At 55.9% G+C, this 24,467-nt stretch overlaps 2 protein-coding genes across 4 annotated transcripts; one reads left to right on the top strand and one right to left on the bottom strand.

Moving 5' to 3' along the window:
* The first annotated feature begins 1,775 nt into the window (after window positions 1-1,775).
* Fgf22 (fibroblast growth factor 22) lies at window positions 1,776-5,104 on the top strand. 2 transcript variants are annotated; one of them, XM_048341845.1, is made up of 3 exons: window positions 1,776-1,989; window positions 4,496-4,599; window positions 4,693-5,104. In XM_048341845.1, exons 1-3 carry the CDS (start codon window positions 1,776-1,778, stop codon window positions 4,879-4,881), a joined length of 507 nt encoding a protein of 168 aa, XP_048197802.1. In that variant the 3' UTR covers window positions 4,882-5,104. The 2 variants fall into 2 exon arrangements, with proteins under 2 accessions (XP_048197802.1, XP_048197801.1); XM_048341844.1 differs by having other exon boundaries at window positions 4,670-5,104.
* A 1,532-nt stretch (window positions 5,105-6,636) lies between these two features.
* Rnf126 (ring finger protein 126) lies at window positions 6,637-16,817 on the bottom strand. Of its 2 annotated transcripts, none has more exons than XM_048341839.1 (9): window positions 16,606-16,817; window positions 11,046-11,104; window positions 10,613-10,676; window positions 9,845-10,089; window positions 8,198-8,266; window positions 8,059-8,128; window positions 7,700-7,793; window positions 7,496-7,611; window positions 6,637-7,401 (listed from the first exon to the last, which is right to left on the bottom strand). In XM_048341839.1, exons 1-9 carry the CDS (start codon window positions 16,798-16,800, stop codon window positions 7,252-7,254), a joined length of 1,062 nt encoding a protein of 353 aa, XP_048197796.1. In that variant the 5' UTR covers window positions 16,801-16,817; the 3' UTR covers window positions 6,637-7,251. The 2 variants fall into 2 exon arrangements, with proteins under 2 accessions (XP_048197796.1, XP_048197798.1); XM_048341841.1 differs by having other exon boundaries at window positions 9,926-10,089; window positions 16,606-16,782.
* Window positions 16,818-24,467: the final 7,650 nt, after the last annotated feature.

The raw sequence follows: 24,467 nt of genomic DNA, 5'->3' as shown, positions 1-24,467 counted from the left end.
CACCTTGCAGGACCGGTTGTCCCTCCAGAGGGCTCCCCAAAAGTGCAGCTTATTAGCATGCCCTCACCCAGCTGCTGCTATTTAAAGGTGCGCCTAGGGCAGGTCATGTAGGATGGCTAGCTTAGTGTGAACAGAGGGTGAGAACTATGGGAAGGGGGGGTGTATGTGTGTGCGTGCACGTGCACACACACATAGGTACTAGGGCTTGAACTCAGGGCCTGAGTGCTGTCCTTTAGCTTTTTCCACTCAAGGCTAGTGCTCTACCATAGGGGTTACAGCTCCACTTCTGGCTTTTCAGTGGTTAATTGGAAATAAGAGTCTCACAGACTTCCCTGACAAAGCCAGCTTCTATCCACGATCCTCAGACCTCAGCCTCCTGGATAGCTGGGTGGGGGTGACCATGGTAGCTGGGGTACAGTGTGCTGGGGCTCTGGTGTGGCTATGATGGGGAGCCAGTGTAGGTATGGACACAACACCCCTTCCTGCTGCCCCCATGTGCAGTTCAGACCCTAAGACAGGCACTGGGTCCTCTGTCACCTGTGCATCTCAGCCAGCCTGTGGCTGACCTACCTGTCTATCCTCCCTCCCTCTCTCCTGCCCAGGTTCCTGTGTCCCTCCCCACTGCCCACCTGCTCCACCCAGGCCAGCCCCGGAAGCTACAGTTTAGAGGAAAATGAGTCCCTCCACCCTAGGCATGTCATGCCAAGCCCCCCCTCCCTCCTCCAGACAGGCACTTCTTGTAGAACCTTCCATCTCAACCCTTGACCCCTGCTCAGTATCTCCATTTCTGTCTCTATACATTGTCCCCTCTGTCTTAGTCTCTGTCTCTCCCGGAAGCCTTGTCTCTGTTGATCTCTTGTGTTTGTATGCTGGTCCCGGGGCTTGAACTCAGGGCCTGGACACTGTTCCTTAGCCTTTTTTTTTGTTCTAGGCTAAAGCTCTACCACTTAAGCCATAGCACTACTTCCCCCCACCTTTTTTTTTTTGGTTATTAATTGGAGATGAGAGTCTCATGGACTTTCCTGCCTGATCCTCAGATCTCATTCTCCTAAGTAGCAAGGATTACAGGTGTGAGCCACCTGTGCCCCACTTGTTTATCTTTGTCTTTCTTTCTTCTTTCTCTCGTTTCTTTCTTTCTTTTTTGGTCGGTTGTGGGGCTTGAACTCAGGGTCTGGGCTCTCTCTGGCCCTCAGCGATTTTGCTCAAGGCTAGCACTCTACCACGTTGAGCCAGAACTCCATTTCCGGCTTTTGCGTGGTATTTGGAGATTCAAGAGTCTCACAGACTTTCCTGCTCGGGCTGGCTTTGAACCGCGATCCCCAGATCTCAGCCTTCTGAGTAGCCAGGATGACAGGTGTGAGCCACCAGCGCCCGGCTTGTCCGTCTTAGTCTCTGTGGCCTCTTTCCTGTCTGTCTCTGCCTCTCCTCTGTGTCCCTTTCTCCAGCGGAGACGGAGGTCTCTCCTCTGTTTCCTCTCCCTCCTGTCTCCATCTCCCACCCCCGCACCCGCATCTGCACCCCGCAGCCGCCCGCGGGATGACTCGCACGTGCCGCCCTCCAGCCCAGAGACAAACAAGCCTTCGGCCCCGCCCACAGCTGTCACCCCCTGGCGGCCCCGCCCCCGACGCCCATTGGTCCCCCCGCGCTCGGAAGCCCCTCCCTCGAAGCGTCCCATTGGCCCCTTTGCGGCGCCTTACGCCCCGCCCCCGGCCGCACGGGGCTGAATCGCGGACGCGGGAGGCTGGAGCGCGTAGTGGGCGCAGCGGGCGCGAGCCATGCGCCACCGCCTCTGGCTGGGCCTCGCCTGGCTGCTGCTGGCGCGGGCGCCCGGCGCCGCGGGGAACCCCAACACACAGAGAAGACCACGCAGCTACCCGCACCTGGAGGGCGACGTGCGCTGGCGGCGCCTCTTCTCCTCCACCCACTTCTTCCTGCGCGTGGACCCCAGCGGCCAGGTGCAGGGCACCCGCTGGAGCCACGACCAGGACAGTGAGTGCCCGGGAATGGCGGGCGGCAGCGAGGCGGTGGAGAACCCACCCCGGGCGGCAGGGACAGTGACGTGGTAGTGCTCCCCCTGGTAGTGCTCCCCCCAGTTAGTCAAATCTCCTGGCTGCGTGGTGAAAATTATCCTGAGGATGGAGTCACCAACCCCTGAGCAGGGGTGGGTGGGGTGGGGAGGAAACTGAGGCTGCAGGTAGAGCTGTGCCCACTCAGATAAGCCAGATGAAGTGGGAACAGGGAGCATCAAACTTCAGGACTCTCAGTGCTCAAGGTAGGACCTTGAGGGGGGTTGGGACCCCCTCTGTTTTTCCCCAGACACCCCATATGGTGAATGAGGAAACTTGAGGCATCAAGATGGTAAATGGCTTGTTCCCGGGGCTGGCCAAGAGGAGGCAGTGGGGCTGGAGCTCCATAGTGCCGAGAACCTCAGCTGTCCTTCCCACCATGCCCTACCCAGTATAGAGTAGGCATTAAATAAGTGCTTGTGGAATGTATGTGGCAAGAAAACAGGTCAAGGCAAAGAGGAATAAGCCAGGAGGTGACTGGGAGGCCAAAGGTGGGCTTCCCCTCAGCCCTAAAGTCTGGCAGGCGAGCTGGGCAGGGGGCTGAATGCCTCCCTGGCTGCCTGAATCACCAGCCATCAGAGCTGGTAATCACCCTGCCAGTCCCAGTGGCTTTCATCTGGGTTCCAAAGCTCTTATTAGGCTACACGCGACCAGGGCCATGACAGGGGACTGGCCAGGCAGGTCCATCCGTGGTGGCAGGACCAGGCGGGGTGGCCTCAGGCTGGAGGAGAGGCCTGGCTCCTCTGGGTGGTGATCTGGGATGGTCACAGCTTCTGAACTTGTGTTTCCCAGCTGGTCAAGGATGGAGGTGATGGATGATGGATGGCTCTGTGGGTGGGACTTGGCACTTGCCTCCCCCCCACCTTCTTAAATCAGTGGTTATTTTTTTTTAAACTTTTTTATTTTTGGCCAGTCCTGGGGCTTGGACTCAGGGCCTGAGCACTGTCCCTGGCTTCTCTTTTTTTCAAGGCTAACACTCTGCCACTTGAGTCACAGCGCCACTTCTGGCCATTTTCTGTATATGTGGTGCTGGGGAATTGAACCCAGGGCCTCATGTATACGAGGCCACTAGGCCATATCCCCAGCCCTTAAATCAGTGGTTATTAATTGAGCACTTCCTGGAGGTCATGCTGGGCATGGGAACATAGTGGCCAATCCTCCAAGCGCCATAGGAACCTTGCATTCATCTCAGAGGGGCCATGCAGGGTAAAGAAAATGATAGCTGGGATGTGGCTGGGAGGTAGCCAAGGCCAATACATCTGAGTCCCAAGAGCCCCTCTGAGATAGTGGAGCCTGGAATAATGACAGGGAACCAGCTTTGCACAGAAGAAATTGTGTACCTGGCAGAAGGGAGCATCAGGTTCAAAGGCTTGGGGGTGAGGATGAGGAACAAGGACCAGGAATGAAGGCAGTATGGACATTGGGTGTCTTCAGAGGAGGCTCAGGTCTCCAGTCTAAGTTGAGGATCAGACAGCATGCAGAATCTCCTGTAGGCCCTTTGGTAGAGGGAGAGCTGCAGCTCAGAGAAGAGCAGAGCAGGGCAGGGCTGGGCTCTCCCAGAGTGACAGATAGGACTCCAAGCCAACTGTGATTCTTTGGGAGTCCCCTTGTGGTGGGTGGGTGCTGTCAGCACCTCCCATCTGAGACTCTATGTAGGCTCAGCAGAGCACAGAGGGCAAAGAAAGTATACAGTTGGCATTTGACAATATAAGCAGTTACCAGTGACCCTGCTGCCTACTGCAGAACTGGGCTCTGTCTCCTGCTACTACCCAGGCAAGGCTGGGGGAGGCTGGCTGAGGATGATGGGGTCTGATTGCTGCTGGGGCCTTCGGCCGTTTGTCTGTTGCTACCAGCATCGGGGCCCAGGGATGCAGTCGCTGTAGTGGAAGTCCTGCCAGCTACATCCTCCAAGCCCTAAGCTTGGCAGTGTGTCGCCTACTCCCTTGCTGTATAGGACACAGAACCTTGGCCTCTGCAAACCTGGCCTGCTGCCCTAAGGCCCCTGGTCCTCCCACAGCTGGCTGCCTCCACCGGGGCTCCTGTCACTCTTTCTTGTTTGTGTGGGTGCTGGGGCTTGAACTCAGGGCCTCATGCTATTGCTTAGCACTTCTCTCAAGGTTGGTGCTTTACCACTTGGGTCACAGATCCTCTTCTGGATTCTTGCTGATTCATTGCAGATAAGAGTCTCACAGATTTTCCTGCCCAGGCTGGCCTTGAAGCCAAATCCTCAGATCTGTCTCCTGAGTAGCTAGGGTTGCAGATGGAAGCCAGAGATGTACAGATGCCTGGCTCCTGTTTCTCTTGTACTGGCATCTTAGGCAGCTTCGGGGTGTGCTGTGGTCCCCAGGGTCCCAGGCCAGCTGGGGGCAGAGGCACCTATGCGCAGCCTGGGGAGAGCTGACCTGACCTCCTTCCCTTCCCCATCACAGGTGTCATTGAGATCCGCTCTGTGCTCGTGGGCACTGTGGTCATCAAGGCGGTGTACTCCGGCTTCTACGTGGCCATGAACCGCTGGGGCCGCCTCTATGGCTCGGTGAGTATGGGCAGTGCGGGCAGCGGGTGGCGGGCCACAGGCTCCCCTGGCTCACACGGCCGCCCCGCAGCGGGTCTACACTGTGGACTGCAGGTTCCGGGAGCGCATCGAGGAGAACGGCTACAACACTTACGCCTCACTCCGCTGGCGCCACCGCGGCCGGCCCATGTTCCTGGCGCTGGATGGCAGGGGGTCACCCCGGAGAGGCAGCCGAACACGGCGGCACCACCTGTCCACCCACTTCCTGCCTGTGCTGCTCTCCTGAGATCCCTTGAGCTCTGAGGGGGCCGTGGACAGACCTGGGAGGAGTGGGCAGGGCAGTGTCCGGGAGTCAGGCAGAGGCTGAGGGTGGTGGGGACCCAGCCTTCAGTTCATTCTGGTCATAAGCTTTAATGGGGCACCTACTGATGCCAGGCACTGGAGACTCAGTGGGGTCCCGCACAGGTGAGGCTGGCCCTCAGGGAACCCCCGTTCTGGAGGTAGAATGCAGCCAGGGGGCACTTTCCCCATGTCTAGCTTGGGGATGAGGCGAGGACCAGTGTGCATGGCCTGAGCTGAGGTCACAGGATGCAGCCATGGGGTCTGCAACAGCACAGGCCCAGGCCCGGGGGTGGGGACACACCGGGTGGTTAGGGACAGCGAGGAGGGGGAGGGTTGAAGAGGACCGACAGCCAAAGCAGAGCACCAAAGGCTCAGGGTCAGGGATGGCGAGGCAAACATAAGCCCCATGCGGTCAGCAAGGTGACAGCCCAGAGATGTCCAGAGGTCCTGAGGACATGCCACCTCTGAGGGCAGAAGGGACTCTACAGAGATCTGAAGGACCCTGAGCTGGGGGTCAGTCTGGGCTCAGCATCACTAGGAGGGAGGCAGGGGGTCAGAGGCGGAGACTGGAGCTGTGTTGCTGCCCTGAGGAAGGGGCTCCAAGCCAAAGGATGTGAGGCCTGTTAAAGCTGAGACAGGTGGGACCTGCGTCTTCCTGGGACCGTCCCACTTGGACACAGCCCAGGGAGCCTGCTTCAGGCTACTGACCCAAGCCAGCAAATAAATGTTCCAAGTCATCAGATACATGGTCACTGACAAGAGTGCTTTAATGACAACCTCAGGCTGGCCAGGCTTTCACAGGGACAGGCAAGGCCAGTTGAGGTCTTGGCGCTAATGTCCCATGGAGACTGTCCGTCCACGTCGGGTTCTTTCTCCTAACCAGCCTCCAGAGTCCCATTGTTGTCTCTGGCCCTTGCCTTGAGTCTCCATGTTGGGCTGATGTGGCCGACAGCTCTGGCTGCTTAAATAACAATGTGCCAAGGTCAGCCAGAAGTCAAGCTCCATCCCCACCTGGAAAGCAGCCCCATGACCCACCTGTGCCAACAGCCTGCCTGCGGACACCCTGAGGTCCTTAACCGAAGGATAATCAGCACGCTCCCCATCTTGGTGTCCTTCATCCCAGTTGCCACAGAGCTGGCAGGCTCTGGCATTAGGAGGGGTTGTGTGAGGCCATAGCCACTGCCACCAGTTGTTTCGGCACTGCCACACACTAGGGTCTCTGCAGGATGACAGTCCACAGGGTGTCACTTGTAGAAGCCTAGAAAGCACCGGGTGCTGCAGGCTGGCATGGTGGTGAGCACAGCTGCCCAGCTCTGCAGGCTAACACGGACCTGCGAGGGCCGAGACTTGTGCTCTGAGGACGGCATGACGCAGGTCCCAAGTGGAAGAGCTGGATGAGGGGATCCCTCTTCACTTGATGTGACTGGCCCCCAGCCATTGCCATAAAGCTGCATTGCCCAGCTGTCCATGCCACGGGTAGACACGCAGGTCCCTCAGCAGTAGAGGGTCTTGGAGCACCCACGTGACAGGCCACACCACTGTTCCCACGAGGGACAAGCTGGTGCACGTTGGTGTCTGAATCCTGTCACCTCATGAGTGTACCTGACACCTGGTTATGGGGTCCCCTGCGGGAAGTACAGCCTCCCAGACGAGTGGACTTCCCGGGCCCTAGGAACTGGGCCCTGCCCAGAAGGAAGACAACAGATCACCAGTTCCTCTTTTCAAGTAGGTGTATTTTAAATAGCTTTCAAGATACACATCTCTCCCTTTACAAAAGGTCTGTCGGAGCAGCTTCCTCCTGGTTCTGCGGGTCACCATCATGGTCCGAGGCTGGCGCTGGCTGTGCGGCCGAGGCTCTGGCCTCGGGGGGCCCTGGGGTGGACGGGGCCTTGCCTGTTGGGGTGGAGCAGCTCTACCCAGGCTCCTCCACAGATCATGCGTGGCCGCGCATGGGCTAAAACGTCCATTTATTTCAAAGCAGTAATAATTTAAAATCATAAAAACCTTTCTGCCATGGAATATGTGGAGGGTGAGGTTAGAGATGAAGGGAGGGGCCTATTGGGGCCGTGTGGCCTGCGCCCTTGGGCAGGGCAGCAAGCGAGCACAGAAGTCCCTCCAGGGGCTGCGCACATGGTCTGAGCCAAGTCCCCAGCCTGGCTGTGGCCTGCGCCGGCCCAGTGCTGCCAGGACCACGGGCGGCAGCACCTCCAGTCCATGCCACAGCAGAGCCGGAGCCGAGGCAGGTGTAAGGAGCCAAGCTCTCCGCAGCAGCCTCAGCCGGGAAGACAGAAGGGGCCAAGGGCTCTCCAGAGGCTGGTGGCCAGCTGGGACTCAGGAGTTGCTTGAGGCATTCTCATTGCTGGGCGAGCTGGAGGACGACGAGGAGGACGAGGAGGAGAAGCTCACCCCTGTCAGGCCCGGGGGGTTGGTGGCTGTGTTCTGTCCCGTGAGGCTCTTCCGACAGACAGGGCAGCTGTCATGCTTGGGGCACAGAGGCAAGAGGAGGCAGGGTTAGAGTTGAGGAGGCGGGTCTGGCGGGAGGGCAGGGGCAGGGGCAGGCAGGGCACTCACTCACCTGCTCTAGCCACGGCACAATGCAGCCGTCATGGAACAGGTGGTTGCAGGGCAGCTGCCTCACATTCTCGCCCAGTGCGTAGTCATCCTTGCACACAGGACATTCAAGGCCAGAGCCTGGGGGAGGAGGGGGAAAAAGAGGGCTGCTGAGGGACCGGGGTGACCTATCTCTCCCCTGGACCGGCCTCAGCCACAGGGAGCATACCTACGTGCTCCTCAGTGACAGGGACAGTGGGGAGGGCCTGGATCTTCTCCTTGTCTGCAGGCGGGGGGCCGGTGTTCTCAAACTGATTGAGGAGCTGCAAGACAAGGGGGACGGGGCTCCCAAGCAGCTGGGACAAGCCAGCCCACAGCACTGCTCCTCCCACTGCTGGCCTGGCCACCTGCCTGCCTGGCCTGGTCAGCACCCCCCAGGCAGGACGCCACAGCACTTTACTGCCACTTTCGGGGGCATCCAAAGGAACTTCCCCTGGGGTATGCCTGCTCTGGACTCCAGGGCCTCCTAAAATGAGGCCACTGCATGGCCCAGCTCCCTTCTCCCCTCACAGACAGCCACCCAAGTACCTGTGTGATGATGGCGTCCAGACCATTGGCTCCCCAGGCGTAGTCCATCGGATTTGAGTGCAGGACGCCCCTGGAGGAAGAGGCCAGGTCAGGGGGTACAGGGTAGTGGTGGGGGTCCAGGTGCCCACCCACTACTCACCAGGGGCCCAGGCCCAGGTTGGGGATGGTGGCCGGAGTGATGATGCCATTGACCAGCTGCTGGATGATTCTGGAAGAGAGTAAGGGCCATTATCGAGGGTACAGGCCTTCTCAGTGCCAAGGGCAGGGACAAAGTCAGCTTTCAAGTGCCTTTTTTTGTTTTGCCAGGTCTGGGGCTTGAACTCAGGGCCTAGGTGCTGTCCCTGAGCTCTAACACTTTGAGATACAGCTCTACTTCGTTTTTGAGTGGCTAATTAGGGATATGAGTTTCACGGGGGTTGGCTTTGAAATTCGATCCTCAGATCCCAGCCTCCTGAGTAGCTTGGATTATAGGCCTAAGCCATCAAGTGCCTGGCTGTGGTACTCTTATTTCTAATGAGCTACTAAGAAAAAAGGTTGAAAATGGCATCAAGTGATAGAGTGCTAGCCTTGAGCAGAGAGATCAGAGACAGTGTGCACAGGCTTGAGTTCAAGCCCCAGGGCTGGCAATAAACAGATAAATAAAAAGTAAAAATCTCTGAAGTTAAAGAGTCTTAACAGTAGAACTGCAGTTGGAGGCCAGCCTAAGCAAAAAGCTAGTGAGACTCCTGTCTCAACAGACAAGCCAGGTGTGGTGGCATGAACCTGTTATCCCAGCTACATGTGAGGCATAGGTAGGACTAAGGTTGGAGGCTAGTCCCAGGCAAAAACGTAAGATCCTACTTAAAAAATAACTCAAACAAAAAGTGCTGGGGGTGTGGCTAAAGTGGCAGAGTGCCTGGCTAGCAAGTACAAAGACTTGAGTTCAAATCCCAGTACTGCTTTAAAAAAAGTGCACACCCATATAAAATGACAAAGAACCTGACAGAACATTTCTCTGGCCCCACTGTGATGAAGCCAGAACACACCCAGCAGTGCAAAAACATGCAAACAGGACTGGGAATGTGGCTTAGTGGTACGGTGCTTGCCTAGCATGCACGAAGCCCTGAGCTCAATCCCTCAGCACCACATACACAGAAAAAGCCAGAAGTGGCGCTGTGGCTTGAGTGGTAGAGTGTGAGAGAGCATTGAGCAAAAGAAGTTCAAGCCCCAGGACTGGCAAAAAAACCCCATCAACAACAATAACAAAAAAAGTCATGTAAACATGCTCAAACCTGCTTTTAAAGCCCAGGGGGAACAAGTCACTCGGCCCAGCGTAACCTGCTACATGGTCCCTGCAGCACACTGCCTCAAAAGGGCGTGTGTGCCAGGCACCCAGGGCTCACGTTTATAATCCTACTCAGGAGGCTGAGATATGGAAACTGAAGTTTGAAACCAGCCAGGGCAGGAAAGTCTATAGGACTCTTATCTTCAATTAATCACCAAAAAAGGCAGAAGTGGAGCTGTGGCCCAAGTGGTAGTGTCCTAGTCTTGAGTAAAAAGTACTCAGGGACAGCGCCCACAACCTGAGTTCAAATCCCAGGACCGACACCAAAAAAGAAACAACAAAAGGGCATGTGTGGCTGCAGCTCCGTGTGGCATGGATACCCATGCTCCTCAGGATACGGGCTGCCAGCGGGGCAAAGACTAGGACTGCAAGGGGCTGCGGCTGAATGCGGGCCCCTTTCCCAGGGTCTGAACATCCCACCTTCCCAGTGGGGCCCTCTGCAGGCACACTGGGTCCCCTCACCCTTCCAGCGTGGGGACGCCTTCGTGCCGGCCGGTGGCCCGCCGGGCGGTGAGACGGGCGCGGGGCTGTCGGGCGCCATACCGATGCCGAGACTGGTGTTCTCTCTCCCGTCGGCTCTCGGGGTCCCTGCTATCACTGGCCTGTGCCCCAGGAGGAAACGTGGGGATCTCGAAGCTGTCGTCAAAGATGCCGAAAGCAAATTGTCCGTAGCCCTGGGGCAGTGTGAACAGGTGCTGGTCCACATTCTGAGGAGAGAGGGGGTGCCCTGAGCCTGCGTGGTCCTCTGGGTGCTGTGCACAGCCAGGTAAGGTGGGGGAAGAAAGGGGCTGGAGCATGGCAGTGAGGGGCTGCCAGGAGGTCCAGTAGCATTTCACTTTCCTTCAGAAAGTGACAGATACATGGGGCAGCCCGCAGCCTCCCATGGTCACCAGTGGGGAGGGCAGAAAGACAAGGGTGAGCCCTGCACCCGCCACTACCCACCATCTGGTCCTGTGGGCCCCCCAGTCTCCCTGGCTGCATCTTTGCAGGTCGGTCTGCCCTGGGTACCGGGGACACTGTGAGTCAGAGGAGCATGGCTTGTGCACTCCTACAGGCTTGGGAAGGCAGACCTTGGACAGCAGCTTACAGACATGGAGAGACGGGGTGCAAGGGATGGGCGGGTGCTGGAAGGGGACCACAGCCAGGATGAGGATAGTTCATGGTGGCCAAGTCTTAGCCCCTCCAAGGCAGGGGACCACAAAGCGTGGGGGACTAGGAGCTCCCACTCACCTCGAATGGCTGCCGGCTTTGGTCAGTGGGGGCCGTGGAGGGGGCGGAACTGTTTTCTGTATTCCTGGGGAAAGACGGCGCCTGTCAGCAGCAGTCAATGTCCCTCCCTGTCCCCCAGGCATGGGGCCGTTCTCTGCAGCCCATTCCTGGTCCTGCATGTCAGGAAGGTAGGATTCACCATGATGGAGATGCCAGTCACGTCCCTGGCAGGAAGACTGACCTGGAAGGGATCAATGCACTGCTGCACATGCAGCACAGTGGGTCTGTGAGCACAGGCTCGCTGGCTGAGCCCTTGGGGCTCCGGAGGCCTCATGCTGGGGGCATGCATTGCCAGGCCAAGAACCCTAGCCACAGCAGGCCTGCCCAGCCCCATCCAGCCCCCTCTGAGGTGTCTGCCTGCAACGCCAGCCTCTGTGACCAAGGGCTGCACTACCTTGTTTCTTCTGGAAGCTCTTCGATAAAACCAGACTCACATCTCGGGCAGATGTAATCCTGTAGGAGAGAACAGAAAGCCAGGTCACCAAGAGCCATCTACTTATAAACCACTCTCTGTATGGAGTCTGTTGTCTGGTAAGCGCAGGCCTGGGGGTCTGCTCTTCATCTGAGCATCATGGCAGCTGCATGGACAGATGAAGGAGGCCCTGCTGTGCTCCATGTGGGGGTGAGGACAGCTCCCTCCTTGGTCTTTGAACACTAAGTCACTCCTTCCCCATCTCCTGTCTTGCAAATGAGACCTAATTCCCTCTCAGAGAGGCACAGAAAGAGGACAGGCTATGGCTGTCCCTCAGTGACCTGCGAGACCCGGAGCCAGGGATCCATCCAAGGGAAGTCAGGCTTGTCGACCCCCAAACCAACTTGATGACTCCGTGAGGGCAGCCCAAGCCACACTCGTGCTGCAGGCAAGGTGGGACTCAGTGTCCTAGTCACCTGACCCAGAGCATGGACAAAAACAGGGAGGAGAGGAATGAGCGTAAGGTGACATGCTGGCAGGCCAAGGTACACACCAGGGTTCCAGAGCTGCTCTGAGGGTAAACACACTGCAGAGGGGGCCATGGGCCTCACATTACCCAAAGGGACACTCAAGTGTGAGGGTGGTGAGGCTTTACCTGCTGGCCTCCAGGGAGGGGTGGACAGCACCCCCACTGCCACTACTTCACCTGCTCCAGCAGTGGAAGCAAAACTGTCTGGGGGACAATGGAGCTCAAGCCAGGTGGCCAGAAGGGGAGGGCAGCTGTGCTAAGAGGCCCAAGAAGAAGCCGAGAAGGCTGGGTGGGACGGTAAGGGGCTGGGGGCCACATACATCAAGAATACTGAGCCCACTAAGAAGTACACTGCAAGCTAAAAACCAGGCCAGTGACCTCTATGTACAGGTAGGCCTGTAGTTGGCCAATGAGCACAAGATGCCCAGTAACATTACTCACCAGGGAAATAAGTGTCAAGTGTGACTCAGTTGGCCTGGGATGGTTGCCAGGCCCAGGACAGGCCTTGCCAGGGCTGATGGAAGGCAGGGTGCTAAGTCAGATGGAATCCCACCCTCATTACAGACACCAGATGCCAGCCACTTGCTCTGGGGCAAGCACAGCACCCCCATACAAGGAGGCGTGAAGCAGCACTATCTTCAGCTTCCCACTGGCCCAACTCCGCACGCTTGCCAGCCTGCTTGCCATGACTTCAGCCACATGTGCTGGGCACACGGTCTCATCCTCTGCCAAACATCCTTCCCCTAGGTGGCCACGCACTTACTGAACCCTTTGCACAAATTGCCTTCAGAGGCCGCTTTGGTTGGCCCCACTGCTTGGGGGACATGGACTGAGCCCTCCATCAAGCAGGGATCTATGCAACCCCATGTCCACTGCACAGGACCTGGGCCCAGGACGTCCCTGGGGCATGTATCATCCTTCACTTGTTGCCCTTGGCACAACATACACACTAAGAATCCACAGCCAAACACATACAGGGAAGCTGGGGAAACTAAGGCAGAGGCTGAAAAGGGCTGGGGTCAAATGACCACCTGGCTCCAGCAACATCCGTCCCTGTGAGCCACAGGCCATGGGGAGCTGTGTCTTTCCATGCTCTCAGCACACTTCACTCTGGTCCCTGCTCTTCAGGGGCAGTCTGGGGTGGAGCACAGGTCTGTGGGGACGCCACCTCCCTATCAATGCACAGCCCCGCTGACACACTGCTTCCCACGTCCCAGAGGATGCCACCATGGCCTTTGTTGGCACCATCTGTGCCCGGGCGGGCATGAGCCCACATGGAGGATGCCGGGCTCCTAGTGCTGGCTGGCAGACAGAGTGAGGCCCAGCACACACAAGCTGGCAGCCACTCTAGCCCAGTGGAACCGGACCCTACCTCCAAATGCTTTCCAGGAACCAGACACTGCTGGTGCACCTGGAGCCTGGTGTGCTGTCCACAGAACCACAAGTCAGACCCCCTCCCAGGCTCAGGAAAGCCCAGCCCTTGCCATCCTGTCCCAGGCTGCCTGGGGTGCCCGAGGGCAGAGTCCACCACCAGGTGTAGAACAGCATGCACGGGAGTGCTTCACCTCTTTTTTGGGGGGGCCCTGGCTTCCACAGCCCCTCACTGGGGTGGGGAGACACAGGAAGAGGGACAGCTGCTACAGAAGCTAGCACAGGATACACTGTGCTCATGGCCAGAGCAGAGGCAGACGCTCTCCTGGAGTGGAGCAAGAAGAACACGGGTAGACAGCTCAAGGCCTCCAGAAAAAAGAACAGTCCTGTTAAAGGGGGATGGGCACAGCTGCCATCCCAATGGGGGCAGTTTAGCATGAACAGTGCCCAGGCAGCAGGCAGAGGTAAGAATCAGCACTAGCTGGGCACCAGTGGTTCAAGCCTGTGATCCTAGCTAGTCAGGATGCTGGTATCTGAGGATTGCTGTTCAAAGCCAGACTAACCACTCAAAAAGTGGAAGTAGAACTGTGGCTTAAAATGGTAGGGCACTAGCCCTGAGCAAAAGAGCCCAGGCCGAGTTCAAGCCCTATGACTGACACAAACAAACAAAAACATCAGTATTAGGGCCAGGAGCCAGTAATTAGCATACCTGTAAGCCTACTCAGAAGGCTGAAATCTGAGAATCATGGTTTAAAGGCAGTCAGGGCAGAAAAACTCCTTGAGACTCATATCTACTAAACTACCTTTTAAAAAAGCTGGAGAGCTAGGAATGTGGCTTAGCGGTAGAGTGCTTGCCTTGCATGGGTTCGATTCCTTAGCACCACATAAACAGAAAAAGCCAGAAGTGATGCTGCGGCTCAAGTGGTAGAGTACTAGCCTTGAGCAAAAAAGAAGCCAGGGATAGTGCTCAGGACCTGAGCCCAAGCCCCAGGACAAGCAAAAAAAGAAAACAAACAAAAAAGCTGAAGTGGAGTGGTGCCCCAAGTGGTAAGGCATTAGCCTTGAGGGACAAAAAAAGTTAAGGGGGGGAGGGGAGTAAGGGGGGATAGGGCCACCCTGAGAATATGGCTTAGTGGTGGAGTCCTTGCCTAGCATGTATGAAGCCCTGGGCTCAATTCCTCAGCACCACCACATAAGCAGAAATGGCCAGAAGTGTGCTGTGGCCCAAGTGGTAGAGTGTCCATGGCCTAAGTTCAAGCCCTAGGACTCATGCCTCCACCCAAAAATGGTACACTCGGCTAGGGCAGATTCCCAGACAACCCACAGATCTTAAGAGCAAATGTGCAGTGGGTCCCTCCAGCCGTATCTGCCACACTGACTCAACCAGATGGCCAGTGCTGAACAGGTGCTGGCCAAGGCACTCCACGCCCACACAGCAGAGCCTTCACTGCATGCTCTGAGCAGTTAAGTCAGAGCCCAGGTACCTGGTGCCTGTGGCCTCCAGCTCCAGCTGGCCCATCTGGCTCATGCTTCCACATGCCCCCACCAGCCAAGCCAGCCTATGTGCTATGTCACTGTCCCTCACAGCAGCAAATTTACCTGGGTAATACCACCTGCTGAACCCAACTGTGCACACAGCTCCTTGCTGACGATAGTGGACACAGGCAAAGTCTCCAGCCACCTGCACATACGTACTCCTGAACCCCAACATACATGGATGGGAGGGCCAACCAGGCCAGACAGGTAATTATGCTGAGGGTAGAACTGTGGCACCACTAGGTGCCCTCAGCCTGAGCCAGCACCAAGGGCACCCAGCACCGAGGGTGGCCCCAGAGAAGCCCTGAGAATCTGGGAGTTACCACTGCAAGGTAGATTCGTGCTGCCATCAGAAGCTGGTATCTCACAACCAGCCCAAGTGTTTAGTGGCAGCAGGTGTCTCTGCTTCCACACGTGGAGCAAGTTCCCCTCCTCAGGGTGCCACAGCTGGGTGGGGACTTTCCCATATGCCCCATCCCTGCATGCCTGCTGGAGAGTCCTGCTCTGACTCATGGCAAGAACACCAGCATCAGTCACAGGCAAAAACAGAGCCACCATTATTTGCTCCTACAAAACTTACCAATGCCTGTGCTTCAATCTGTCACTCCCCTGCCAGCCTACAAATCCTAGGAGGGCAAAGACCACATGGGGTCATTGTGCCTAGAGGAAAGTTCTACCCAAGGCTATGAGAGTCAGAGGGCAGGGTCCTCCTTGTCCAAGGCCACAGGGGCAGGAAGCGACCCCACAACCACACTACAGGTGCTGTGCTGGTCCCAGGAAGGAAGATTAATAGCACCTAAGGGCACAGCTGGGTCAGGCTACCGGAGTCACACATGCAGGGCTGCCTCAAAGGGGTCGTACCAACTTTGAGACTGTACCAATCGTGGCCAAACACCAACCCTGTCAGGAGTAGGCAAAAAAGCAAACCCTGAGCTGAGGCCGGGGAAAGTGGAGGGGCAGTAACAAGGAGGGGGGGGTGGCGAGGCGGGAGAGGCTTTCAACTTTCCAGGTCCGCATCACACCCTCGATTGTACTTCCTGTCCCTGGGAGGACCTGCCTCTCTCTCCTGCTGGCCCCTTGAGCCGCTCCACCACTCTTTTTCCTGGAAATCCCATGGACCCCTCCTCTGGGTCCAGCCTCTTCGACAATACCATTAGCCTCAAAGGTCAGGTCCCAACACTGCCAGGATGTGGGATCCACAAACCCTCATCCAGATCACCAGCTCCAGATGATATCCCTCCATCTCTTCTTCCTGCTTCTAAGATGGCCATCTTCAGGACCATGTGCTATGCTCTGCTGAACTCAATCTCTGGAAAGCAGGAGTGGGTTTGCTTAAACCCCCAATTTCCCACCCACTGGAGGGAGACGAGGGATGAAAAGGCAGAAGACTGCCCGCCCCCGCCCACCCACCCCCACAGGCTCACAATCCCAATGGGGGCCGAAAGGGCAATTTGTCCCGAACCGGCCACCAAGAAGATGCCAGGTTGTCTGTCCTATGTTCTACACTAGTCCAAAGCAGGAGGCGCCCAGGACGCCCAAGCAGGAAGGCAGGCAAACACCTGGGCCAACAGGCTGGCCTTCCCGGACTCTGCGGCCGGGCCTGAGGCTGGCAGGATCACAAACGCCTGCCGTGAGTAGCTAAGGAGCCCGAGCCTCTCGTGCGGCCTGGAACTCCAAATCTCGCCAACCCATCCCTAAGAAGAGATGCTCCGGGCTCCGGGGGCGGGCGCGGTGTGGCGCGCCCCCGCACCTGGGCCACGCGCTCGGCGAACGCACGTCCCTGCGCCGAGGGCCACGTCCTCCCGGGCAACGCCCGAGGACCGCCCGGCACTGCGGGGAGGCCTCCGCTTCTGCGCCCGGAGAAGAGCCGAGTGCACTGAACCCAACCCGGATCGTCTGGGGTCTCCAGGGCAGCCGCAGGGTGACCCGAACCCGCCCCGCTCCCGTCGGGCTCCAGTGTCCCGCACCCAGCGCGGGAAAACCCTCGCAGGCGCCGGCCGGCCTCAGTTTCCCAACTAGCGTCCCACGCCCCGCCGCGGCCCGCCGAGGCCTGCACGCACAGGCCCACCGCCGGCCCGCCCGTCCGCCCGTCCGCCCGTGCCTCACCGGCAAGCGCGGCACGATCTCCACCGAGCAGCAGTGGCAGAAGTACCGTCCCGGCTGCGGCGACGCCTCAGCCATGGCCCCCGCCGCCTCCGCGCCGCCCGCCCGGCCCCCGCGCGGCGCCCGCCGCCCGCCGCCGGCCGTTTGCTGCTCCCTCGCCGGCCGACGCGCCCGCGCACGCTCACCCATGGTACGCATGCTCACGCACGGCACGCATGGCGTGAGGCGCGGGAACGACGCGGGGAAATATGCACAGCGGCGGGGGCGGGGCGACGTCAGCGACGGTGGCCGTAGAGGCGCACACGAAATGCAGCCGTCCAGCGAGGCGTCGGACATGGGGTGGAGCCAGTCGTGACGGACAGCTGAGGAGGCTGAACGAGGCGTGCCTGAGAGGGGCGGGCCGAATCGTCCGGGCAACCTGGAACCGACGTGCGGCGACGCCCGGAGACGGCGGAAGGGAAGCGGCTGAGGGGGCGAGGCCTGCACGGGGGCGGGGCCGTCTCCTAGGCAACCTGGATCTGGGAAAGGGTGGAGCCAACTTGGGAGCTGGCGCGAAAGCCGAGGGGCGGGGCTTGCCCAGGGCAGGACCGAAATTCTCGAGTCGGGGGGCGGGGCCTGGGCGAGATGCAAATGAGGAGGCTCAGAGGCCTGGGCGCTGCCCCTGAGCTTTTGTTGTTGAAGACTTGCACTCCACCGCTCTAGCCGCAGCTCCACTTCCGGCTTTTCGCGTGGTTAATTGGAGACCTGCCTCTCCTCGGGTCCCGGCCTCCTGAGCGGCTGGGATTGCAGGTGTGAGCCACGGTGCCCGGCTCCTCTGAACTTCTTCGCCTCTTTGTGGTCTTGAGCCCTGTGGGCTCCGTTATCCTGGGACTCTGGTGCCCGGTGTGTCCCATCACTTTGTCCTCTCCAGATGGACTGTTTCCCAGACTCCCGTAGACCTTGCTTTCTCCCATCCTTCCAGTGTTTGCTGAATGTCACCACGGGCTTTCCTGCAGCCTGGTGTTTCCACTACTCAACTGTGAGGGCAATGCCCCAGGGAAGAGGGGTGGGTTTTTTTGTTGTTTTGTTTTTGTTTTCTGTGCCAGTTCTGGGGCTTGAACTCGGGGCTTGGGCACCGGCCCTGAGCTTTTTTGCTCAAAGCTAGCTCTCTACCACTTGAACAACAGCTCCACTTTTGGTGTGTTTTTTTTTTTGTTGTTGTTGTTGTTTTGTTTTGCTTTTTGATGCATGGTCGGAGATATGGTCAGACTTTCTTGCCCAGACTGGCTTCAAACTGCCATCCTCAGCTTTCAGCTTCTTGAGTAGCTAGGATTACAGGTTGTGAGTCACCAGCACCTGGGCTGGGAAGGGAGTTTGTAACTTGTTCTAGACTGAATCTATAACATAATGCCTGGCACACAGCATGAGCCTTGGCTTGAATACGGACAGGACCCAGTTGTGGATGGAAGGAGAAGCCCTCACAACCTACCCCGGCTGTGCGTGCCTCTGTGTAGGCTGTGGGTTAAGAGGCTGAGGCCTTGCTCCCATGATGCTTTGGGCTGATAGTCCAGCTCCTCTGAGTCTGGAAGGTGCAGTCTCCCAACAAACCAGCATCAGTCTCAGTTTCATGGTAGTGAAGGATAGTTTCAGAGGTTGCTTCTAGCCTCATCTGACATTTACTTATTTGGTTCACATTTATTGGGAACCTACTGCGTACCAGACCCTGTGCTGGATGTAGCCAAACACCCTCAATTTTATTTTATTTTATTTATTTATGTTTTTGCTAGTCCTGGATCTTGGACTCAGGGCCTGAGCACTGTCCCTGGCTTCTCTTTGCTCAAGGCTATCACTCTGCTACTTGAGCCACAGTGCCATTTCTGGCCATTTTCTGTATATGTGGTGCTGGGGAATGGAACCCAGGGCTTCATGTATACTAGGCAAGCACTCTTGCCACTAGGCCATATTCCCAGCCTCACCCTCAATTTTATGAGGTTGGATGGGATGATAGGACCACAGGGTGACCTTGGCTTTTCCTGGACAAAGAAAGCTTCCTGAAGGGAGAAGACATTGGAACCAGGGCTTTGAGGAATGAGTAGAAGTTTGCTGGAGTTGTGCTTCATGAAGAAGGTGGTATAGCACATGACTCCTGCCTGCTTTCCAAGGGGCTGTTCTTCCTATATCTACCACCAGAGGGCGCACAGGTCCCATAGCTGGGAATCACCACGGCACCACGGGCTTTGCTCCAGCGCCTTCTACAGGCCCAGCCCCACAGTGATTTCACAGTCACCTTTATTCAAGATATCATCCATGTGGCAGCCCAGGATGACTGTAAAGGGGCCTTTAGGCAACAGGTCTGGATTCAAGTCCTAACCGCCTCCACTGACCGTGTGACCCTGGGCAGGTTGCTTAACTTCTCTGTGAGGGTTGGATAGCCTTGGATACTCGTAGTCCTTCTCCATCCCTAGAGGGTCCCTGTCACCTCTTCTGTAGCCTTTTTGTGTGACCAAAGAGGAAACCACATTGGGAATTTGTAGGCCTGCGCCCTCTGCTTTGAGTGCCTTTCCCTGGGCCTTTTTCTTTCCTGGCACACTCATGGGGTGCCCCCACCCCTCTATTTCACTCCTCAGAAACTCTTCTTATACAGCTGGCCCCACACCCAGGCATTAACCACCATGTCACCCAACACACAGGGCAAATACCCAGCATGCAGTTGGTGCTAGGCGGAACTGGAATAAATGGTTTAGTGGGTGCCTGCTGTGTGTGGTCCAGCAGACTCTTAGAGAGGCAGTGGGGACAAGAATGTTAGAAATCAGGCTAGAGGCATGACTCACCTGCCTAACACGCACCAGGCCCTGAGTTCAAGCCCCAGGACCATCTCCAAAACAACAACAAAGTGGCAGGTACCAGTGGCTCATACCTGTAATCCTAGCTACTCAGGAGGCTGAGATCTAAAGATTGTGGTTCAAAGCCAGCCCGGGCAGGAAAGTTTGTGGAGGCTCTTATCACCAATGAACCACAAAAAGCCAGATGTGGAGTCATGACTCAAGTGGCAGAATGCCAGGCTGGAGCAGAAAAGCTAAGGGACAGCACTGAGGTTCTCAGTTCAAGCCCCAGTACCACTACCAGTTAAGGAGCCTTGAGCTTTTGGTCCAAACCTCCATGATGTGAAGACAAGCGGAGAAGTGCACATGGCAGTGCCGGGCTCTCTCAGTCCAGGTCGCTGAGCTGCTGCTCTGCATGCTGTCCACTCCCCATGTTCAGCCTGGCTCTGGAGCAGAGAACTCAAGTGCGTGGGTGGGTCTGCGTGGGGCCTGGCAGCCACTGGAACCAAGCAGACAGACCTGGGAGGGGTGAGCTGCATTCCAGGGGACTCTAAGGCTTCCTGAGGTCCAGGTCCCAATGGCATCCCACAGACCAGATGTTCTTAGCATCTCTGGGAGAAGGGCTTTTTGTTTTGCTTTGCTTTGTTTTTGCGCTGGTACTGGGCCTTGAATTCTGGACCTGGGGGACGTCCCTGAGCTTTGACACTCAAGGGCAGTGCTCTACCACTGGAGCCACAGCTCCACTTCCAGCTTTTTGCTGGTTAATTGGAGATAAGGGCCCCACAGACTCTTCTGTCCAGGCTGGCTTTGAACTGTGATCCTCAGACTCCTGAGTATCTGGGATTACAGGTGCGAACCACCAGCACTCAGCTCCTTGAGAAAGATTTTGCAAGTGGATTTTTGTGAGAGGAAGAAATGTCTTAGGGCAAGACTGATCTCCCATTACTTGTTTTTTGTTTTGTTTTGTTTTTGGTGCTAGTCCTGGGGCTTGAACATGGGGACTGGGCACTGTTTCTGAGCTTTTTTGCTCAAGGCTAATTTTCTACCACTTTAGTCACAGTTCTACTTCAGGCTTTTTAATGACTAATTGGAAATAAGAGCCTTACACGTGAGACTTTCTTGCTCAGTCTGACTTTGAACCTCGATCCTCAGATTTCAGCCTCCTGAGTTGCTAGGATTACAGGTGTGACCTACTAGCACCAGTTTCCTTCCGTTACTTGTATTAGAGCTGTGGTTTTCCTAGTTCCTCTGGGAAATGTTCTTGAGCCTTTTTGTTGTCGGTCATGGGGCTTGAACTCTGGGCCTAGGCACTGTTCCTGAGCTCTTCATTCCAAAGTTAGTGCTCTACCACTTGAACCACAGCTCCACTTCTTATTTTCTGGTGGTTAATTGGAGGTAAGAGTCTCATGGACTTTCCTGCCCGGGCTGGCTTTGAACAGAGAGCCTTAGATCTCAACCTCCTGAGTAGCTAGGATTACAGGCACAAGTCACTGGCACCTGGCTTCCTTGAACTTTTTTGCTCAAGGCTTCAAGCTACCACTGGAGCCACAGCTCTATTTCTGATTTTCTGGTGGTTTGTTGGTGATTAAGAGCCTCATAGGAGCTGGGCACTGTTGGATCACACTTCTAATCCTAACTACTTCAGGAGGCTAAGATCTGAGGGTTGCAATTCAAAGCCAGTCCAGGCAGGAAAGTTTGTGAAACTCTTATTTCCAATTAACCACCAGAAAACTGGAAGTGGAGCTGTGACTCAAAGTGGTAGAGTGCTAGTCATGAGCAAAAGAACTCAGAGACAGCACCTAGGCCCTGAGTTCAAGCCCCAGGACACACACACACACACACACACACACACACACACACACACACACACACACACACACCAGTCTCATGGACTTTTCCTGCCCAGGCTGGCTTCAAACAGTGATCCTCAGATCTCAGCCTCCTGAGTAGCTAGGATTGCAGGTTTGAGCCATGGACATCCAGCTTCCTTCCCACCTCTACTGGGCACCAACCCTTGGCCTCCTGGAGAAGCCATCTTTGCCAAAATCACTCCTTCCCCTACATCTCTGGCCTTGGAGCCCTGTGTGCAATTAACTCCGCCTCCAACCCCCACTGTAGAGCTGAACTGCCTGACCCCCATCTGTTTCCACCTTGAGCAAGAGATTTCCCAAACCTCTCCCAAGGGATCCCTCGATGTGATGAGGAAGTGTGGGGTGAAGTCTGGAGGTGGCACAGATCTCTCCCATCCTAAGCCCATGCAGAGGTCCAGCTGTAATGCTCTGACATGTCTTGGACATCAGTCCAATAAGACGCCCTTCCTTAATTTTGCTGTTTCAGCTGCTGTTTTGAGTGAACTTCAGTCCTTCTCTGTCAGTTCCCTCAGGTAGAGAGGAAAAAAAACCCTGAAAACATCACATGGATTATGATCAGGGATGCAAGAGGCAGGCGACAGGGCCTCGAGCAGTGGCTCTGGCCGGCCAGGCGCCGGGCCCCAGGCCCATGGGGCTCAGGGGCGGGCTTGCATTTGAGCCCCAGGGATGGGATCTAAGGTCTTGGAGCAGGGTGGTGGGTGGGAAATCCATTCTGTTAATGAATTTATGTCTATAACTTTTAAAGACAAGATGTCTTTATAGAGGCTAAGCTGGCCTTGAGTTTGAGATCCTCCTGCCTCAGCCTCCTAAGTGCTAGGATCACCTCACCAGGTTTATTTCACTGGACTGGGTTCAAACCAAGTCCTTTCTGATCTCTACCTCCTAAAGTGGATGAAATTAAAGTGTCCCTCCCCAGGGTCTTGTGCTCTCAAGTTGGTTTTTTCACTTAAGGCTTTGAACCAAAATCCTCAAATCTCAGCCTCAGGAGTAGCTAGGATTACAGGCGTGTGCCACCAGCGCTCAGCCTGGTTTTCTTTTGTTAACTCTTTAAGTTGTTATTATAAAGGTGATGTACAAAGGGGATACAGTTAGGTAACTCTGTTAAAGCATATGTTTCTTTTTGGATAATGTCATTCCTTCCCTTGCTCTCTCCCAGTTTTCCCCTCCTGTTTCTACTCACAAGTTGTATAGTTCATTTTCAACATAGTGCCTAGTGAGTACCATTGCTGCATTTGTTCACCCTTTTTTTCCCTTCATTTTTGTATCCCCCCCCCCCTTTTACACTTCTGGCTTTTTGCAACTAAATTGGAGATAAGAGGCCCTCACAGGTTTGTCTTCCTGACTGCCTTCACACTTGGATTCTCAGATCTCAGCTTTCTGAGTAGTTAGGACTCACCTGGCAGAGTCCTACTGTCTTTCTTTCTTTCTTTTTTCTAGTCCTGGGGGCTTGAACTCAGGGCCTGGGCACTGTCCCTGAGCTCTTTTTGTTCAAGGCTAGGGCTCTACCACTTGAGCCACAGCACCACTTCTGGCTTTTTTTTTTTTTTGCTAGTTCATTGGTAATGAGAGTCTCAAAGACTTTCCTGCCCAGGCTGGCTTCGAACCTTGATCCTCAGATCTCAGCTTCCTGAATAGCTAGGAATATAGGTCTGAGCTACCAGCGACCAGCTACTATCTTTCTTTAAAAATGTAAAGTAGTTGTAGAAAGGAGTTTCAATTCTACAGGTCAGATTATGAGTACAATGCATCTTGATCAATGTCTCTCCTTCTGCTCCTGTGTGCTTTCAATAGTTTCCAGCTTGCAGAAAACTTGCAAGCGAGGTCAGAAGCTCCCATGGATGCCACACCATTGGCCCACATGCCCGCCCTTTTCCCTTTGTGGTCTCTGTGTCTGTGCGTGTGTCCACGTGGAACGACTCTCTGGGATGCAGCTCTTCCCCCAAACACAGCTATCTTTCCTGAGAAGTAGGAACACATTGGCCTTTGTGGAATGTTGTGCCAAGTCGCAAAACGACCACCAAGAAGGCCACCGAGACTCAGACATTCCGAAATGCAAAAGCAAGGCAAGGCTTTATTTAAGCGAGCTGCAACTGGGGCCTCGTCCTACCCACCGACACAGCGGAGGTTAGGAGGGAGCCCCGAGCTGTGATTACACAGGGCTTATAAAGGCAAAGAACAAGGTTACAACAATCAGCTGTTCAAGCAAGATTAGGACACAGGTACAAATCTGATTGGCTCAGGGTTCGATTCTAAAGTGGGGCTCACGTGGTAAAATGGGGTTCACGTGGTAAAGTGGGGCCTGATTTCAAAGTCTGGCACTTCATGGAATGGGTCACCAGCGGGGAGCACATGCCCATGCAGGACGGTGCCCGCCCCGTCCTGCTGTGCCGGGTCATCTTCCCATCACCATCTACCCACCTGCTGCTCAGAGGACCTTCCTCAGCCGTGACTCGGAGGTCACACACAGCTGGGAGCAGGGGCCCAAGCCTCCTCACAGGCCTTTCCTCAAGGACATTCAGCACCAGGCCGAGCATGGTGGCTCACACCTGCAGTTCTCACAACTCAGGGGGCTGAGATCTGAAGATCACAATTCAAAGCCAGCCCAGGCTGGAAAATCTGTGCGACTCCTGTCTCCGTGTTAGCTAGCAAAATGTCAGAAGCAGAGAGCTTCTGACATCTTTACATGATAGAACAGCAGTTTAGAGCAAAAAGGCTAAAGGACAATGCCTAGGACCTGAGTTCAAGTCCCAGTACACACAGAGAGAGAGAGAGAGAGAGAGAGAGAGAGAGAGAGAGAAGAGAGAGAGAGAGATAAAAAAGAAAATGAGTGCTGGCCTTGAAAGCTTGTTAAATGACTCTTCACCCCTCAAAACTAACAAGGGAAGAAATAACCATTTCATAGATGGGGAAACTGAGGCCCATGAGCGAGGCCACTTGCTCGAGGAGTAGAGCCATTCCTGCCAGTGCAGACAAACAGTGTATTAAGTATTCCCAGCTGGGGATGCCAGCTTTTCACAACTCTTCTGAGCATTGGTGAGGGCACCATACATACTGGTCTCATGACATCCATGTGGGACTTCTCTACTATGTGTATGCCAGTACTGGGGTTTGAACTCAGGGCCTCACACTCTCACTTGGCTTTTTCCCCTCAAGGCTGGTGCTCTACCACTTGAGCCAAAGCTCCCTTTCTGGC

Source organism: Perognathus longimembris, chromosome 3 (assembly GCF_023159225.1).
Source record: "Perognathus longimembris pacificus isolate PPM17 chromosome 3, ASM2315922v1, whole genome shotgun sequence".
Taxonomy (NCBI): domain Eukaryota; kingdom Metazoa; phylum Chordata; class Mammalia; order Rodentia; family Heteromyidae; genus Perognathus; species Perognathus longimembris.
Note: the sequence above shows the minus strand (reverse complement) of the source record. Positions and strands in the feature narration are given on the sequence as shown.

What these genes read in the sequence shown, in the direction of transcription:
- Fgf22 (XM_048341844.1), top strand. Translation starts at nt 1,776, where the DNA reads ATGCGCCACCGCCTCTGGCTGGGCCTCGCCTGGCTGCTGCTGGCGCGG. An exon ending in CTGGAGCCACGACCAGGACA is followed by an intron (nt 1,990 to 4,495) that starts GTGAGTGCCCGG and finishes TCCCCATCACAG; the next exon opens with GTGTCATTGAGATCCGCTCT. An exon ending in GGGGCCGCCTCTATGGCTCG is followed by an intron (nt 4,600 to 4,669) that starts GTGAGTATGGGC and finishes GCCGCCCCGCAG; the next exon opens with CGGGTCTACACTGTGGACTG.
- Rnf126 (XM_048341839.1), bottom strand. Translation starts at nt 16,800, where the DNA reads ATGCGTACCATGGGTGAGCGTGCGCGGGCGCGTCGGCCGGCGAGGGAG. An exon ending in AAAGCCGGCAGCCATTCGAG is followed by an intron (nt 10,090 to 10,612) that starts GTGAGTGGGAGC and finishes CTCTCTCCTCAG; the next exon opens with AATGTGGACCAGCACCTGTT. An exon ending in GGCGTCCCCACGCTGGAAGG is followed by an intron (nt 8,267 to 9,844) that starts GTGAGGGGACCC and finishes ACTCTCTTCCAG; the next exon opens with AATCATCCAGCAGCTGGTCA.